Below are 14,760 nucleotides of genomic sequence, written 5' to 3'. Positions count from 1 at the left end.
TGTAGTGGACATCAGTTAACATGCTTGGGAATGGATTCTTTGGGTGAGAAGGGTTACTGGGTTTTTACTGTCTACTGTGTCTGCAGTGTGCATTGCCCTTAGCTGATCCAATAGGGAACACGTTCTGTGCATGGTATTGAGAGGCATTGCTGCTGGAAAGAAGGGGTGAAAGGAACATGGCAGATCTGTGTTACACCAGTTCTTTTCCTTGGCAGGTAAATAAGGCTGCCTGGCAGAGAGGTTCTTAGCATCTTAGGAGTGTCTAGAACCTTTTTACATGCAGCTTTATTGAAGCACAGGAGATTGGTACAGCATAAAGGCTTTATCAGCATGAGTTTGCTGGGCTCCGAGGTGAGTTATGCTGTAAACCCTCCCCTGGCACATCCCAGTGCTAGGCCATCGGGCTGCTTTGTGTCACAGGTGTTACAGGAATTTACCTGGGTGTTACAAGGATGTTATAGAAGGCCTTTGGGCTGGGAAGCAGAGAATGATTGTGCTGTAGGAGTAAAAATCAGGGCTCCGTGTTCTTCATGGTTGCAAAGAACACCGTCAAGGCTGCAGGTTTGTGGAAAAACTGCCAATCTCAGACTGGGTTTGCAAACTCACCTGCTGGGTGACTTGAAAGCTCCCCTCGTGGGGGCTGGGCTTCAAGGTGAGTTTTCTCGTGCAGCAGGTTAAGTATAAAAGAGGTTGGACAAAGTCTGTTTGATCACGTGCAATTGCCTCATCCTATCCTGATACGCCCCATGGCTCCTTGGGCAGCAAGAATGTTTTATGATCTTTGCCTATGGTGTGCTGTGTGGGGCTGTCTCAGGGAGGCATGGTCTGTGCAGGTAGCTTGTTCTTTACTTGCTGCTGGAGAGCAAATGCTGATGTATTGGAGGAGAGATCCTTCAGGCAAGCTTTGGTGTCCTCTTTTATGTAACAACTGTTTAAAATGTTTATGGTAGGCTCTGGTAGTCAGGCCTTCCATGTCCCTATTCCTGTGGTTGCACAGCTGCTGAGGACAGTCGCACTCGCTTCTCCGCAGCCCAAAGCATTTTTTGTAGCTGCAGTATGTCAGGTGATGAAGAAACAGAGCGTACCTTTCCTCTCCGGGCCAAGAAACTGCATGGGGCTATCTCATAGGAGATGAGGGTTGAAAATTCCTCCTATGGAGGAGAAAACTGGACCCAAATAACAGCGGTGAGGTAGAGGTGACCGAAAAAATAAGACAAAATTCAGGTGTTCCTGCTCAGGAAATGTGTCCAGATGTCCTTTCCCTATGGGGTTAGGCATGAGCTTAGCTACAGGTGGCTCATAGACATGCTGCCTGCCCGCTGCAGTGCTGAGGTTCATGGTCTGGCTGTGGGTACCCAAATTCACCGTGCTTTTTCACCAGGGAACCTATTTCTAGGTCCAGGCAGAGGAGCACTTTCTCAACCTGATGTATTTGTATCACTGTGATCAGCCAGTCTTTCTTCCTGCATAGCAGGAGCCACACAGCTTCCCAAAAGTAATTTCTAACAGTGGTAAATCCATTGTAACCTCTTGAAAGTTGAATGGTGAATTAGATTCCTGGTTATGTTTGTCCCCCTCGGACACTGAACATGCTGAGTTTCAGCTTTCCAACCGTTGCTGTTCCTTACTTGCTGGCTGAAAGTTCTCTCAACTACCACATTTTTGGGTTTAATTCCCTGGGATGAAGTCATCCTTCAGTCATATGTGAAGCAAATCCTGGAATCTGCTGTAGAGCAGATGATCGTTATTCTCTCTGAGCTCCAGTATCTTCCTCCAAGTATGGATGTTCCTACTGGAGGTGGTACATGTATTTCTGTCTGTCTCTGTACACCTGAGTACCAGGTTAGCCTTTAGACCGTGCAGGTGCCTCTCCTCAAAAGACTCTCATGCCCTGCTCGCTAGCAATCTGTGGCCCACGCATTCTGTAGGTGTGTGACCCATAAATCCTTACTGGCATCTTACTGCAGATCTGAAGATTTCTTGCCAGTTATTGATAAAACTGATAAATTGTTTTGACCCTCTATTTTATCTGACTCTATATGCCATTATATTTTGTCAATTTTCTCAATTTATTGAATGCCATCCGGGTTTGATGCCACTCTAGTTTCTTGATAAAGGTTGTGATATGGATGCAGACCCCCTACAGGACTGTGTCGCTGGATTAAGATCTTTCCTTTAATGGCTGAGTTGGAGATCTTATGGAAGAAGATACCAAGTTAGCTTGACAAGACCTGTGTCTGTAAACCCACAGCAACTGTTGTTGGTTTGAAACAGTTACATGACTTGTTTTGGGTTGTCCATTAATCAAGCCCTGCGTTTTGTCAGGGATTTCCATCAGGTCTCTAATTATTTTGGTCACGGCATCACATGCTCTCTCTCCTTCTTTGTCCATAGATTGCCTGCCTTGCAGGGCTGGGAAGCCCATTAGACAGCCTGAATCAGCAGAATCAGTCAGCTTCCAAGAGAGGCTAGCAGTCTGTCATACCCTAAGCAGATGTGTTTTGGACTGTGTAGGCTCTTTGCTAGAGCCTGGGGAGGTGAGGGGCATGGGGCTGAGCTGGGAAGTACCTGCCGCTTGGCAACACAGCTCACCTGGAAGCTTCTCCATCCAGGATGAGCAGCGAGGCACCATCTCTTTGCACCCTGTGACTAAGTGCTGCCTTGGCAGGGCCCCATCCAAGCCCTTATCCGGCCGGGACTCAGTGGTAATTGTAAGAGTGCTGAAGGGCTGACCCCAAGGGGACGCTTAGCGCACTGGTGGCAAAGATGGTTCAGCAAAGATGGTGCAGTGATGGGTCCTGCGGAGACCTTGGCTCTGTTCTTGGTGGTTGCTGTTGACCTTTCCCTCCTCTAACATGGAAGGAATCACGTCGCCAAGGGCAGGGCTGTCAGTCTGCAGCCAACAACCACAGTTCACGTGCATAAGGAGAATAACTTGGTGCACAAGAACACTCTGTTTCCCTCGGACCTTGTAGAGAATCCAGCAGAGGTTTCTCTGAGTCACTGTAAAGCGAAGCCACAGGAGATGAAGGCAAAGAGGGGAGGAAAGGTGGTCAGTGGAGAAAGGGCTCCATCAAAAGGAACCTGGCACTGGTGCTTTCCCCGCTGCCCCAGGGGGAGGAAGGGTTCAGGGGAAGGCGTTCCTGGGGCAGCCCCATGCCTCCACACCCCGGCACTGCAGAGAGGTGTCACTGCAGGGAAGGGCCGGAGGCACAGGAAAAGGCTGATTAAAGGCAAGGCTCTGAAGAGACCTCTGACCCGGGGCTGCGGCCTGGCTCTGAAATAGCTCCATGAGGAGGCGGTTATCTGGGGAAACTGCCCTGCGAGGAGTGACCAGAGGAGCTCCTCGGGGAGCCACGTTAACACAAGCAGATGGAGTCCGGCGTGATGGCATCGCCCTGCCCGCCTGCAGCGCGGAGGGATCCCCCCCCGCCCCCTCCGGGCCGTTCCCGGTTCCCCGCCGGGCCCCGGCCGCGTGGCCGCGCGCCCGGTCCCCGCCAGGCCCGCAGGGGCGGGAGCCGCGGGGCGAACGGCGGCAGCGGCGGCCAATCAGGGGGCGGGGGCGGAGCCTGGGGGTGGGCGGGGAAGGAAGAGGAGCCCGGCCGCCGCCGCCCGAGCGGCCAATGGGCGCGCGCGCTGCTGAGGAAAGGCAGGTGCCGCCGCCAACGGGCGCGCGGCGAGGGGGCTGCCGCCGGGACGAGAAGGGCCAATGGGAGCGGCGCGCCGCCTGACGGGCAGCGCGGGCGGCCAATGGCGGGGCGCGCGGGCGGGGCGCGCGGGGTGGCTAGCCGGTGCGGGCCGCCATTGTGGCCAGTTCGATCGGTATCGGGAGCGGAGAGCGGAGCTCAGCGAGCCCGGAGCAGGGAGCAGCCCCCCCACGGCCGGCCTCAGTCACCATCACACCGCGGGAGGCGGCGCAAACAGCCAGTCACCACCACCGCCCGCACCGAACAGCCGCCGCCATGAGCAGCGAGGCCGAGACCCAGCCGCCCGCCGCCCCCGTCCCCGCGGCGGCCCCCGCCGCCGCCCCCGCCGACTCCAAGCCCAACGGCGGCACCGGGAACGGGGGCAGTGGCCTGGCCTCGGCGGCGCCTCCCGCCGGCGGGGACAAGAAGGTCATCGGTGAGGCACGGAGGGGGCCGCGGCGGCGGCGGGGAGGGGACGGGAGGAGAGGGCCTCGGCGGTGCGCGCGCCCCTTTCCCCCCCCCCCCGCGGGGCCGCGCGCGCCTCCTCAGAGCGCCGCGCGCCCCCTTCCCCCCGCCCCCCTCCCCTCGCGGCCGTTGGGCGCGCGCCCCGCCGCGCGCGCGCCGCCGGGCCCCGCGTGTCGGCGGGTGGGGGCGGGGCGGCGCGGCGCAAAATGTCCGCCACGCGGGGCCTTTGTGTGCGCCGCCCCGCCACGTGCCGCGCCTGACGCCCCGCAACCCCCCCCTTCTCTCCCCTCTTCTCTTTTGTCGCTCCCTTCCCAGCAACGAAGGTTTTGGGAACAGTGAAATGGTTCAACGTACGGAACGGTTACGGCTTCATCAACAGGTGAGCGCGGCCCCGGGGCCCGGCGGGGCCTTCCCCGGGCTCCTCGGGGTTGGGGAAGGCCGGCTGCCGGCAAGAGCTGGGCTGGGAATAGCTGGAGGCGCCTAGAAGCGTGCTGCCCTCGGGAAGCTGCGACCGTACAGGGAAACGTGCAAAGTTCGGGCTGCTTTTCTCTCGTAAGGCTGGAGTGCGTGGATGGGCCTCGAGAAACAAACGCCTGGGAGGTTCTCTTTCTGACAGTAGGTGATTTAAAGAGCAAATCTGAACGCTTAAGGGTGTGTACATAGACTTCAGGTTAGCGTAGCAGTGAAGCTGCTGAGTAGCGCAGGAGTTCTGGAATTGCTCTGCTAGGCCCTTCTGGAAAGAAACGGAAATCCTATCAGCCGGTGTGTGGGTTATTTGCAGAGGCTGTATTTGTAGGAGCTGTTTTCCCCTTAAGCACCTCCGCGGGAATGCATCTACCAGAAATGGGGAAAGACATAGGATAATGTATTTGCTACTGGAGGGTCTTCTTTCTTCTTCTATGGCAGTATAAGGCTTTTTGGATCAGGAAGGTGTTGAGTGTAAGTTGAACAAGTGGGTTAAAGTCTGAAACAAGCTGAAGAAAGACATATTGCAGCTGGGTGGCTTCAAACCCTCTCTAACAGTATTTGACAGAAGGCTTGGGAATCCTTTTCTAGGGAAGCAAGTGTAGCTACTGGTCTTCTTATTTAGCTTTGTTCTAAAGATTGTCTTTTTATCTACGTGGTACCTTTTGGCCTTGTCTTAAGTATCGTCTGAGCTCCTTAGCTGGTTTTGTGTGTGACTTGCTGAACCTGTCCAGTTCCCCATATAGTGTTTGAACGTTGGGTGCTGAATAGCTGTCTGTTGTTAGCTTTAGCGTCTCTTGCTCTTCTTGTAAGTGCCTATAAAGTTACAGGCCACAAACTCTACCTCTAGGGAAGCCTTTTCTCGGCTCCACTCAGTAGTGGAAATGCTCAGTTATGTGAGTCAGGCACGGAAGCAACAGCAGCTAGTTAAAACATCTGAATGGCTTCCCCACTCATATTGTTTTGGCAGCTGTTTAATCCCTGAGGTTGCCATTTTTAATGAGAAACACAGCATGATCTCATGTTATCAGGAGATTAGAGCTGCAGCCTGAGAACTGAACTGGAGGACATTTCCACAGCTCTGGAATCTCTCACTTGATACAAGGGAAATTGCGAGAGCTTCTGCTCTTGCTTGTCTTTGCTTCAGTTGGGTACGCTTGCAGCTAAAACAAGCTTTGCAACTAAAATTCAGCTTTCTAGGTGCATGTGAGCTTCAAGTATTTACTGTGTTATTTTAATGTTGAAGTGCATTTTTTTTTCTGAAATATTAGTTTAAATTCTGTCAGTGGTTTCTTCCAGTTGTCAAAGTAATAAATGGATATGCAGGACACTGTTAACTGTCCTGCTAACAAATTGGAACTGCACATTGATGGCTGGCTTTGTATTTGCAGCTTTGCTACATTTTCATGCACAGTTGGTCTGCTTGTCTAAATGTTCTTTTAACGCAGTTAAAGGTATTGATGGGAATATCATCTAGTTAGTACTAAGATGAACTAACCAGGTTGTTAGGGCTTCAGAATGGGGGTCTTCTGTGCTGTTTCATATTTTGGTTGAGAATGTGATAGCTGCTGTTATTCCTGCGCCATCTGAGTGGCAGTACACTTACTGCTTCTAGATGTGGTTGCTGGAAAATGCCATCTTAGTACAGGAATCATGCACCGGGCTTTGAAATTAACCAGTAAACTTTCCAACTAATCACGTATACACCTTGAATTACTTGTGTGTACCTGAGTCATTCATTTATCTAAAACTTCAATATACTCTCAAATGGAACAGCCGTTGAAAAAGGACCCTAGTGACAAACATCTGGTATTGTTGCCAAAAATCTAAGTTGGGCAAGAGTATAGAGCATCCACACTTGAAGAGCATAGGTGGTGAGTGCTTCTTGATGCTGCTGTTCAGCTGAGAGTGCAGAAGGATAGCAAGCATCTTTACTGAAAGCTGTTACTTTCCTGAAGGTTATCAGCTATTGGTGCATCTCTTTAGAGATCTTGTATGGTGAACAAGCAAGTATTTAGGCTCTGGCTTTCAAGGGCTTCTCAATGCTGCATCACCGGCGGCTGGAGATAAGATGCCTCCTGATGATCACACTTGCTCTTCTCTAGTCCTTTCTGTTGTCTTTACTACAGTAAACTTGGAGGCCTGTAGTATTTTCAGGCATCAGCTCTGTAAGGAAACAAGGTGCCTTTTAGTGGTGCTGTCTGCCAGAATAGCCATAGCTTGGATTGAGTTTTGGAAAAGTCACAGTTGTCATTCTCGCATTTTAAAGCCAATGGTGAGGCTTTATTTTATTAAAAAAATAAACATAAAAAAATCAGTTATGAGCATACTTTAACACAAGCTTGCTTTGCTGTGCCTTTAACCAGTCATTCTAGGAAATAAAAGGCACTTTGCTGTTGATTCATGAGTCTGTGGAATGACTTGAAACTAACACCACAGCGAGGTTTGGTTGGTGTGATGTGACCTTGAATGTGGGGCTCTGAGCTTGTTATGAGTGGTGGAAATGGTGAGTATAGCTCTCAAATCATTGTGGAGGCCGTTTCAACTGTGCTGCTTAATTGCAGAACAGAAACTTTCCTGACTTCATTTGGTACTGATTGTGGTTGCCTGGCCTTGCTCAGCATGGCAGTTGTGGAAGCTATGGCGTGATCGCCCTGAAAGATGCTTTTGGATTCTTGTTTAGGTTAGAGGTACAGATTCATGATGTTTTCTGTTTCTTGTGAGTAGAGAAGCCCAAGGTTGTCTTTCTCTGTGTTCGCAAGTGAGACTTGAATAACCCCACTGCCTTTCTTCAGTGGAGTGCTGATCAGTTAATGCTGTTGCTCCGTAGGTGAAGGAAGCAGCATGGCTGAGAGGAGGTAACTGAAGTGGTCGCAGGTGGTTGTCAGCAGGAAGCCAGTGTGATGTATGCGCACAGGGTGCTTGCCTTGCTTCGCAGCAGGAATGTGTCTTGTGCTCTGGTCAGCAGCTGTCCATGGAGCTGTCCTCACAAGGTCGCTGCAGCTCACTGTTGCAGGCTGTAGGAAATGTGACCAGTGAAGCAAGACTCAAATGGTTTTCATAGCCTGCAATGGCACATCTCCCCCACGGTGTTACCAGAAATGATGGACTGGTCACTGTGGACTGTCAGGTGTTTTTCTTCTTCAAGCCTCTCTACTGGTGGGATTGCAAGGATGGAGAGAGGAGAAATGCTTTCATGAGAGTCTTACAGGACTTCAGTGTGTACTCTAAACCTTGCATAGGCTACCTGATAAAATCTTTCCTTTAAGCAGTAAGCTAATAAGAGAACAGTTAAGAGCAGGTTGAAGAGTAGTGCTGATGCTGGAAGCTACTTGTCTTGACAGTTTGCTGTTTTGATCCCACTGCTAAACAGCTGCATTTTAAAACTGGGCTTACTGTGCACTTGACATCTGAATTTCAATTTTGTGTTGTCTTACAGGAATGACACCAAGGAAGATGTGTTTGTCCATCAGGTAAGATCCTCTGGAAACTGAAAAACATGTTACCTATCTGAGACGTGCTCTGCACAACCTTACCTAAGTGGATCTGAGGGGGTGAAAGTACCTCAAGTTTCCAAGAACTGTTACTTGAACACAAGTGACTGTTTCTCATTGATAGGATGCACGTAGAGCTTGCTTGTGGTTGGAGGTCTTGCATATCCACATGCATCCATCATCAGGACTTTAGGGTGGAGTAGGCTGATGCTATATAGTGATGGAAATTATAGTACCCCAACTTGGGAATAGCTATCTAAAGTCCATTTAAGTTGTCTTGTGGGTTTACAGACTATAGAAATACGGCTAAAAGAAAAACGTGCAGCAGAGAGGGAAAAATGAATTGGGTTGTAATAGGAATGAACCAGTGAAGGTGTGTTTTTTTTTTCTTTGTTTTTTTTTGGCAGAACTTCTATGGATTTTTTTACTCCAAGCTTTCAATGAAAGTTTATAAACATTTTAGTAGATGTATTTTCAATCAGACATAATCATTTAAATATAACCTGTGGGTAGCACAAAGTGAGACTGTGATGCATCTGTGGTTTATTTCATAGAGCAGATAGGCCTTCATTGAGTCTGTTGTGTCTGACTTGTAAATCAGTGTGACCAGCTCAGTGTTTTTAAACATAATAAAACTGTGGAGGCATTTATTAATAAAACATTATTCTGTAATGGGCAGTGGAGAAAGTCCAAGAGACTCAACTGGTTTTCTGTGGACGGAGGCAGGAATATATACCCTGAAGGAAAGCAAAGCGGTTGGACTTCATTACTTGATTTGCAAGTAGGGTAACCCGTAAGGGACCTTGACTTACTGTCAGATTTATAGACTTGTCGTATAACTACTGTCAGTTTCTAACAGCACAGTTTGGCAGTGGCTTGTTTTAATGTAGCAATTTTCATGATAAAACAGTTTTGGGGTTTAATTTGAAATAAATGATCATGTTCTAGGCTGTGTATGCTCCTTCTCATCCTCATTACTAAGCTGGTTTCTCATGAAGATGTATTACACTCTGCTGCTGTTGTAGTAAGGTTTCTCATCTCTCCCTAAAATCATTATATGCTGAAAATTTTGGACACATTTTTCTGTAGATTTTGTTTGATTTAGGGAAGAAATCTAGCTGAACGCTATTGCTGGCATTTATTTGTAAAGTTGTTTCACTTGTCTTACTGTTCAGTTAAAGTATTTGGCAAATAGCATATGGCTGAGAATAGTGCACATAGGGCACTCTCACCTGTCAAAAAAAACACTGCTCAACAGCATAGAAAATTCAGGATTTTCCAGTAGTGTCATTTAACACGCAGACACTTAGACAAAAAGTTTTCTAGTATTGACACTGTGGAAAGTGTAATGATTGGTGTATAACATTCAGCTAGAGTAGATTTGCAGTTAGTTGGTAAATAAAATACTGTGGCTGAAGCAAGAGTATCGGAAGCCTCAGAGAAGGAAGTCTCTTGATTTCTGGTTATTGATGTGTTCATGTAGTCTGGGACAGCCTCAGTTGAGTGTAGGCTACTGCATATTCTTGTGGGAAGTAGAGGGATAGAAACCTGATTACACGATCGGAAAACCCAAAGCAAGCTTTTTGTATTGGTGTGCATACTTCATGGGAACGTACAGATACTATGGGTTGCTTAGTGATCAAGTTCTTGTTCAGTTTGCATTGGTTTTGTGGTTTCTTTATATCTCTTCAAACTGCTTTTTCAACTTCTCAACTAGCCGAAAGCATATTGTCAGATATTTCTAGGCAGTGGAAGAGCTTCAGATAGGCCAAAATTGTAGTAAAACATGAATTTGACTTTGAGTTTTCACTGTGGTTTAATTACTTGTTCAGGAGGATGACATCTTAAGGAATAAGTACTTAAATTCCTTTAAAAAAAGGTCTTCAGACATGCTAAGTAGTATTTTAATGCTGTGCCTGTAAATGTAATTCTGCAATATTATGTTGTTAGACTGCCATAAAGAAGAATAACCCCAGGAAGTACCTCCGCAGCGTAGGAGATGGAGAGACCGTGGAGTTTGATGTGGTTGAAGGAGAAAAGGTAAACACATCTCAGGTGTTAGAGTATGCACAGAAAACTTGGTCTGCAGGCTTTGTTGTGGTGCCTGTGGTTTGAGTCGATGCCTGATGACATCCAGGGAGATTAATGGGTTTTCATTGCTTTACAAATGTGGATGTAAATTGTTGCTCAGTACTATATTATATTATGCTGTAACTGATTTGGTGCTCACTGCTTACCTAACACTCTTCCTGCTCTGTAGGGTGCGGAGGCAGCTAATGTTACAGGCCCTGGTGGAGTTCCAGTGCAAGGCAGTAAATACGCAGCAGACCGTAACCATTACAGACGATATCCACGTCGCAGGGGTCCTCCACGCAACTACCAGCAAAACTACCAGAACAGTGAGAGTGGGGAAAAGAATGAAGGAGCAGAGAACATCCCGGAAGGCCAAGCCCAACAACGTCGCCCCTACCGCAGGCGGCGGTACCCACCTTACTACATGCGTAGGCCCTACGGGCGTCGACCACAATATTCCAACCCTCCCGTGCAGGGAGAGATAGTGGAGGTAATGTTTGCGTGGTGCTGTGCTGACTTGATTTCTTTGGAGCATGGTGATGGGGTGCAGCTCTTTGCCATTCTTTGTGGATGCTCAAGATCTGTTCCATAAGGCTTAGCAGTAAGATGAAATGCTTGAGCAGATAGTAATATGCTGGAGGTCTTAGTCACTACTCTTGAAAAGCAGTGTGATCAAATTAGTGTTAACTTTCTGTATAATTAACTGGAAAAATAATAGATTCTGCATAGTGCATACTTGTATGCACTGGGACCACTATCCACCTTATTGTATGCTTCAGACTTCAGCGGTCAGCCCTCCTGGCTTACAGCAGGCTCTCCATGGTTTGGCTAGTTGTGGTGGTAATGATTTTGCATGTGGCTAAGATGGTTTGTTGCCTAATGTCTTCCAGGGTGCTGACAACCAGGGTGCAGGAGAACAAGGCAGACCAGTCAGGCAGAACATGTATCGAGGTTATAGACCACGATTTCGCAGGTATGCTGCAGATCAACTCTTTTTCTTTTACCTTGAGCTTTAGCAACACAGACAGAACATCGCGATGGTCAGATGCTGCATTGTTAAAGCCTAGCTTGACTTTCAGGGGTCCTCCTCGTCAAAGACAGCCCAGAGAGGATGGAAATGAGGAAGATAAAGAGAACCAAGGGGATGAGACCCAAAGTCAGCAGCCACCTCAACGTCGGTACCGTCGTAACTTCAACTACAGACGCAGACGCCCAGAGAACCCTAAACCACAAGATGGCAAAGAGACGAAGACAGCCGAACCACCAGCTGAGAACACGTCCGCTCCCGAGGCCGAGCAGGGCGGGGCTGAGTAAATACCGGCTTACCATCTCTACCATCATCCGGGTGCGTGCCAGGATGTTTTTGAGGATACAATCTGATGGTTGACCTTTTTCTTTGGACGCTTTCCTCTTAATTTTTGCCTTGAGAGATTTGAACTATTTTTGCTAATGTGTATTGTAACTGAGCTGGCCACACTTAGTGCACTTACCAAGTTCTGCAGAACTGAGCTGTGAGATTTTGCTGTCTAAATGCTGGTTAATTGGGAGGACTCAGTTACAAAGCTCTGATATTCACTGGTGGAATCATTGCCTAGAGTATTGCTAATCTTAAAATCTTGGCTACAGTCAGTAACCCAGGCTTATGACAGTTTTCATTCACCCAGAAATAGTAGTTCAAGTGATGCTGGTATGGTGAGCTGTAAGTATCCTGCTAGGAGAAACAGGTATGCAGAGGTACTAGGATTTGCTTGAGACTGTAAGCATGTTGGCTTTTACTGCTATGTCCCAAAGGGCATTTGGATGGCATTAAGACATCTAGGGATTCATTTCTAGTAAGTTAATGTTGAATGTGCAGGAATAACTTGGTAGTGGCTTTTTATCTGAACAAAAATGCTGGCAGCAGTTGTATCTGTGGTTGATGTTGCATTCAGCTGGAGGCTTCACTTTCCTAGACTGAAGTACTGGTGTGGCTTGGTGTTAAGGTCAATATTAAAAACGTTGCCTTCATTGCAAAGTAAGCTAGTTGTGATTTGATGCTAGCTTGGTGCTGTCTTCTGATGGATTCGCTTGCTAATTTGGGGATTTTCATTGCCAGAACAGTTTACTTGTTCTATCTTCTGCTTTGTTTCTGGCACCTTCCTTGTCTGTTCTTCCTCTTCTGTATTTCCTTTGTTAACCAGAGTTCGTATCCCATTCCTGTTGTTTCACTCATTGCTCTTCTGCCTTCGAAGGCCAGCATTCAGACTTATTTAGATCCTGGTGAGAATGTTAATGAATGGATACATTACTGGGAAGAATAGGGAATGCAGGAGCAGTAGTTTGGTGTCATTAGTAGCTATAGACCTCTCCAACTATGAGGTCTTAGGGACTCCTACTTCAAGGGCTCGGATGCTGCTGAATTTGTTGTACAAATAACTTATTTTATACCTCTATGTCTTGCTGCAGCATTTTCTGTGTGCCTGACGTGAGCCTTTGTATTATCCTGCTGTTAATCTTAATGGTTGAGGCAAGCTGGATGAGTTCCTTAACTAGCAGGCTTCAAAGAAAGAAAAAACACAACGCTTTATTTTGCTTTTTCTATCTATTTGGTAGTATTGGGGAATATAAATCGTGATTTCTGGTGCATAGTGAAGCTGTTCTACCTCTGTTCGGCATAGGTGGAGGTTTGCCGTTCAGCCATCTTTTGCGGATCTTAAGTAGTTCTCCTGACTTCCCAGGAGTTTCCTCAGAGTTTACCAGCTTTGTTTCCAGACGAGTGTACGGTAGAGTTCTGTGTGTCTGCAGTGCCTGATTTGAGGAGCGTTCTCCAAGAGGCTGTCGTGAAAGAGTCTGAAGCAGGAGGCCAGTGCAGGGAGAGGTGTAGATAGAATTACGTTCTGTTAATTTTTTTTCTTTCCTGGAATTCTTTGCACTTATTTTGCATAGCAGCTGGCAGTTTTGATCACTGGAAAGTGGGCTGATGTGCTGGACTAATTTAAGAGCTGTAGCTGATAAGATTCTTCTGTGTGTATGAAAGCTCAGTGTGAATTTAAATTGCAGGTGAGTCTTGGTAGACAAAACATTTATATCTGATTATACCTGTCCCTTTTTTTCTTTCAGTTTAGTCATCAAAGAAAAGACCTAAGAAATGAAGAAGAAAAGAAAATGAAATTCCAGCAATAAGAAATGAACAAAAGAATTGGAACTGAAGACCTTAAGTGCTTGCTTTTTGCTGTTGACCAGATTACTAGAACTATCTGCATTATCTATGCAGCATGGGGTTTTTATTATTTTTACCTAAAGAAGTCTCCTTTTGGAAACGATAAACACGTTTTTTAAAAGTCTGTTTTTTCTCAATACACCTTTAAAGGTTTTTAAATTGTTTCATATCTGGTCAAGTTGAGATTTTTAAGAACCTCATTTTTAATTTGTATGAAATGTACACCTGATTTTTTCAAGTCAAACTGCAAGCATCTGTTAATAAAGGTCTTAAAGAATTAGTGTGTGCTTGGTTGTTTGAAACCCACTTTTGTATGGAAAGCATGTAAGTTAAGCATTCATAAGAGGCTTTGAAAAAGACTGCTTTATTTTTTTCAGCATGATGTATTTGGATATCTATCAAAACTATGTTGAACTCATACACTCTTCAATTTTAAGTGTCCTCAGCTCTCTTCAGTGAAACCTAAGTGAAATCTGTGTGACCCTAAGATGCTTGCTTCCTGTACTTGACTTCCTGGAGCCTGCTTCTGGCTGCCTGTCTATTCCTTACCTTACTGCAAGGGAATTTGGGTTTGTAACATGCTTCCTCATTCAGGCTGTTGTGGTAAAACAGACTGAGAGGTCTACAGAGCCTCTTGTTGCACATGAGCTTAGCAGCTCTGTGAAAGTCACAGCCTGGGACTGAGGGCTCAGGGAGATGACGGCTCTTGGTGCAGGGCTGGCTGCTCAGTGGGAGGCTGCTGTTGCCTCACACCCTTCCCATAGGCTGCAGTGGGTGGAAGGGCCCTGGCTTGTGCTAGACACCCCTGGGTGCAGTGCAAGTGGTCATTTGTTAGTGCTGGTGCCCTGGCTTCCAGTGTAATGACTGGAGGGTTGCTGATACCTTAAGCAGCAGGTGTTATATGATGGGAGTTTCTCTGTAAAAACTCCAGTTTGTGAAACTGGTGAGTTAAATGCAGAGGCTGAAATCTGTTTCTCTTGTTAAGTGAGACCTCTTTGAGCAGGGGCCTTTGCTTCCACCTCTCCAAGGCCATGGGTGGCTGAAAGGTTTCTTCCTCCTGCTGAATTAAGTTTTGTCATCAATCTCCTTGAGGAAGGTAGTCTCAAATTTGACACTTGCCGGCTTTGTAAGGATGGTCAGTCACAAACTTCTGAAAATGGTGTAATTATATCCTGATACAACTCGATGGAAAGGCCAGAGGATGATGAGGGGAGGTGCTTAGTGTCATCCACGTGTGTTTCCAAAAGCTGTTTGCTGGAGAAGCTCAGCTATGTCCTCAATGGAATATGACCACTGCAGAAAAGAGGTGATGTGGGAGCCCTTTTGGGAAGGGGGGGGCACTCATCATCTGGTATGATGCAAAGCGCTGTTGCTCCTG

At 47.2% G+C, this 14,760-nt stretch overlaps 1 protein-coding gene across 4 annotated transcripts; it reads left to right on the top strand.

Annotated features, from left to right (window-relative positions):
• The first annotated feature begins 3,818 nt into the window (after positions 1 to 3,818).
• YBX1 (Y-box binding protein 1) lies at positions 3,819 to 13,662 on the top strand. 4 transcript variants are annotated; one of them, XM_084495313.1, is made up of 8 exons: positions 3,819 to 4,122; positions 4,467 to 4,530; positions 8,056 to 8,089; positions 10,061 to 10,150; positions 10,371 to 10,673; positions 11,074 to 11,156; positions 11,263 to 11,528; positions 13,288 to 13,662. In XM_084495313.1, the coding sequence occupies exons 1-7, from the start codon at positions 3,963 to 3,965 to the stop codon at positions 11,495 to 11,497; spliced, it is 969 nt and encodes a 322-aa protein (XP_084351439.1). In that variant the 5' UTR covers positions 3,819 to 3,962; the 3' UTR covers positions 11,498 to 11,528; positions 13,288 to 13,662. The 4 variants fall into 4 exon arrangements, with proteins under 4 accessions (XP_084351439.1, XP_084351438.1, XP_084351437.1 ...); XM_084495312.1 differs by having other exon boundaries at positions 13,283 to 13,662; XM_084495311.1 differs by having other exon boundaries at positions 11,251 to 11,528.
• The last annotated feature ends 1,098 nt before the right edge of the window (positions 13,663 to 14,760 follow it).

This window comes from Aythya ferina (genome assembly GCF_964211825.1).
Source record: "Aythya ferina genome assembly, chromosome: 21".
NCBI classification, from domain to species: Eukaryota; Metazoa; Chordata; class Aves; order Anseriformes; family Anatidae; genus Aythya; species Aythya ferina.
The sequence above is the reverse complement of the archived record's forward strand: the minus strand, read 5'-3'. Positions and strand labels throughout refer to the sequence as shown.

Excerpts from the sequence above, each read along its gene's own strand:
- YBX1 (XM_084495311.1), top strand. The coding sequence starts at position 3,963 with ATGAGCAGCGAGGCCGAGACCCAGCCGCCCGCCGCCCCCGTCCCCGCG. Across the intron at positions 4,123-4,466 it reads CGGGGACAAGAAGGTCATCG|CAACGAAGGTTTTGGGAACA; the intron begins GTGAGGCACGGA and ends CTCCCTTCCCAG. Across the intron at positions 10,674-11,073 it reads TGCAGGGAGAGATAGTGGAG|GGTGCTGACAACCAGGGTGC; the intron begins GTAATGTTTGCG and ends AATGTCTTCCAG.